The sequence below is a fragment of the Mesoplodon densirostris genome, chromosome 3 (genome assembly GCF_025265405.1).
Source record: "Mesoplodon densirostris isolate mMesDen1 chromosome 3, mMesDen1 primary haplotype, whole genome shotgun sequence".
Classification (NCBI taxonomy): domain Eukaryota; kingdom Metazoa; phylum Chordata; class Mammalia; order Artiodactyla; family Ziphiidae; genus Mesoplodon; species Mesoplodon densirostris.
The window spans coordinates 15,328,972-15,332,669 of record NC_082663.1 but is presented as its reverse complement, the minus strand read 5'-3'; the positions used below and the strand labels follow the sequence as shown (position 1 = coordinate 15,332,669).

Here is a 3,698-nt window from a genome sequence, read left to right as displayed (position 1 = left end):
AATTTAGAAATATCGTATAGAGTACATCATTTAATAGACTTGATATTATATAATAAGTAAGCCATGTGAGCTAACAAAGGTTATTTATATGCTGATATGTATATCTAAAACCTAGAGCACAGAAAGACAAAGAATAAGAAAAATAAAACATCTGTTTCAAAAATAAATTCTGGATCTTGATAAGAAACTACTGCTGTCAATAGCAAAGATACTGACAGTTTCAGATAGAAAGCTCCTTCAGACACCCATGAACACATGACAATATAATCATTGTACACACAAATGTCAAAAGATTGGCCTTTTAGTTCCTACAGCAGAGATTAATTACCAAGAACTACTTATGATGTATTAGACAGTATCTACATCAATTCTAAACCCAGTCCTTCTAGACTCTTCCCTAGATGATTCCTTATGTTCTAGATTTCACTGGTTCTGTTACCATTTTTTTCTTATTCCTATACAAATAATCTCTTAAAGCTATTAATCCACTCAGGGCTCAAAATGTTAAGACAAAACCAATAGAAATAAAAATCAATACAGTTAAATGGTGGCTTAGCCATGGAAAACAGTGTAGCAGTCTCTCAAAAAACTGAAAACAGAATTATCATGTGACGCCCAAATTCCACTTCTTGATTTACACTAAAAAGAATTGAAAACAGGGTCTCGAAGCAATATTTATACAGCCATGTTCATAACATCATTACTCCAATAGCCAAAATGTAGAAGCAATCTAAGTCCTTCAACAAATGAATGGATAAACAAAATGTAGCATATACGTACAAGAGCATATTATTCAGGCTTAAAAGGAAGAAAATTCTGACACTCTACAATACAGATGAACCTGAAGGACATTATGGTAAGTGAAACAAGCCAGTCACAGAAAGGCAAATTCTGTATGATCCCACTTATATGAGGTACCCAGAGTAGTCAAATTCATAGTAAAAGGATAAGGGTGGTTTCAAGGGGCTGGGCAGGGGAGGGGGTAGTGGAGATTTATGGTTTAATGGGTACAGAGCTTCAGGTTTGCAAGATAAAGAAAGTTCTGGAGATTGGTTGCAAAAAAATGTGAATGTACCTACACTTAAAAATGGTTGAGATGGTAAATTTTATGTTATGTTTATTTTACCACAGTTAAGAATATTTTTTTAATTTTTTAAAGGGGAAAAAAACAAGACAGAAAAACATACATATTCAGATGTTTATTTTAGCTTTATTCACAATGGTAAAACACTGGAAATTTTTTTTAAAGTTGACTAGGAAGAGAATGGCTGAATGATTCATGACATATTCACACCATAGAATAATATAAAGACATTGACTTAAGGTAAATCATTTGATTTAAAATGATAACTGATTGAAGAAAGTAAGATAAAGAAAATTGTACATATCACATTTTTAAAAGCAAGCTATCAACAAATGTAATAATATAATAATTATTCTAGAAACTGACATTATTGTATATTCATTATATAGCAAGTACTTTTCTAAACACATAACATGAAATAATGCACTTAATATTCACAACATTACTGTTAACCTCACTTTAAAGGAAGAAAACTGAATCACTGAGAGGTTAGAAATCTTCTTCAAGGTCACAGAGCAAGTGCCAGTACCAATGTGCAAATCCAAGAAGATGACCTCCAGAAGCCTATACTTCAATGTGTGTATGTATGGGTGTGTCTTTGCATGCATGATTCCAGATTAAATATATAGAATAATACATAATAGCTTGATGATATGAAGTGGAACACGCTTCATAGTCAAATCAGTATGGAAGAAACAGCATTAAAAAAGTTAAACAGATCATTTGTACCTCAAATCATGCTGTATCACTTAATATGCTAACGATTATTGTGATTCCCAAAAAGGAACTATAAAGTATGCATCACTTTCCCACCTTCTTTGGCTAAAAGGCACTTTTTAAATGCTGCACCTATTAAACATTGGCCAAAAAGTGATTCCACAAAGCAGAATCTAGGAGCTAATTACCTACAATATAGCTTTTCTTAACCTTCAAAACTGCCAGAAAACCATTCATGGGATGAAGCTAACGCTGGTCTCATGGTATGAGTTAGGAAGAATCCCTAAGCTTCCACCTCCTGGAAGAGATCGTAGAGGAGCGGTATAATTTCTGCTTTAAGTGTTTGCTAGAATCCATTAGTGAACTCCTCTGGGCCTGGTTCTCTGGGATAGGGATGGTTGTTGAGTACGGATTCAATGTCTATGACAGGTAGAGGCCTTTGCAGAGGTCTGTTTCTTCGTGGGTGTGTTGTGACAGGGGGTGTCTCTCAAGGAATCGGTTCCTTTCTTCTGGCTTATCAGATGGATGGGCGCGGAACCATTCACAACATCCTTTTCTTACAATTCCATTGCCCATGGGTTCCAGAGCGATGTTCCATGTTTCATTTCTGATACGCGTACACTGGGTCTTCTCTCTTTCCTGATGATTCCTCCAGCTGTCTAGAGGCTTCTGGGTGTTCTTGGTCTTTTCAGAGAAGCAGCTGGAGGTGTGGTGGATCTTCTCTCTCCAATTTTCTTCTGTTTATCCATCCTGGGGAAATCCCTGGTGGCCTGAGATACAGGAGCTGCATGGGTGGGGCAAAGTCTCAGGGTCAGGAGGCTGCTCTGCCAGCGGGACTGGTTCCTCAGCGACAGGCCCTCGCTGGCTCTGGCCTAGAAGAACAGGATCTTCTTGTGCTTGCTGCCGGGGATTTGCCCCTTGGAGCGTAACCTCCGAACAGCCTCCCTCATATGCTTGGGTTGGAGTGGGGGCATTTCCCCCCACTTCTCACACACGTCCAGGGCCTCCTCGACCACCTGCCCGACGAAGACCTTGGCCACTCCGGACATGGCAATGACTGTGTTCTGGGACACTGTCGAGCCGGCCACGGTCTGGATCAGACGCTTCATGGTGGCCTTGGGGAAGGCTGATCGGCGATACACTTCGTAACGGTCCAGCTGCTCCTGGCTCATAGAAGACACGAGGGTTCTCATCTTCTGAGCCTCCAATTCGTCCACCGCCCGCTTCCCGGGCCTCTTCCCCTTGGTGGCCACTTTCCGTCTCTTGGCTGCAGGAGGACGTGACGAGGAGTCTGTCTCTTCACCTGCCCTTGGACGCAGGCCGTCCTGACGCCTGAGCTCGCCTTCCTCATCACAGGCTTTCCTCAGTTCCTCAAATCGGCCCTGCGGGATTCGGTCCAGGAGGCTGGGGCCGGGGCCCAAGGGCACCACTCCTCCCTCACCCGACACACCTGTGACCCGACTTTTGCCTGGGAGCGACACGCTGGCCTTGGCCATCCCGGCGCCACAAGACGCGGGGGCTCGGGCCGGGCTCCTCTAATCGGAGACCTGCAATGACAAAGACGAGACGAGGGAAGGTCAGCCTTGCTGCTGTATTTATATGCTCACACACACACACAGAAACACAGGTTTCCACTGCCTCCCACAATGTAAAGACAGTTACCCTTGGAGATGCCTTTTCTAGGCGTGGATAAAGAATGCCCGCAAACTCGGTACCTTAAACAAGCCCCACTGACTGACTGGCTGAAAGCCCGTAGGTCAGAAAGCTCTCGCCCTGGGTCCTTTCTTCTCCAGTCCGCTGCGGAGAACCTCCCTCCGGCTGCAGTCCCCTCAGAGGCAGGAACCCTGGATAACAGGAAGGGCCCAGCCGCTTTATATAGAGCTCTGGGGCTGGGGCC

General features: G+C 43.0%; 1 protein-coding gene across 1 annotated transcript; it reads right to left on the bottom strand.

Moving 5' to 3' along the window:
• Window positions 1–2,673: 2,673 nt before the first annotated feature.
• Window positions 2,674–3,297, bottom strand: LOC132485120 (transcription initiation factor TFIID subunit 11-like). Its single transcript, XM_060091595.1, has one exon. The coding sequence runs from the start codon at window positions 3,295–3,297 to the stop codon at window positions 2,674–2,676; it is 624 nt and encodes a 207-aa protein (XP_059947578.1).
• Between the last annotated feature and the right edge of the window lie 401 nt (window positions 3,298–3,698).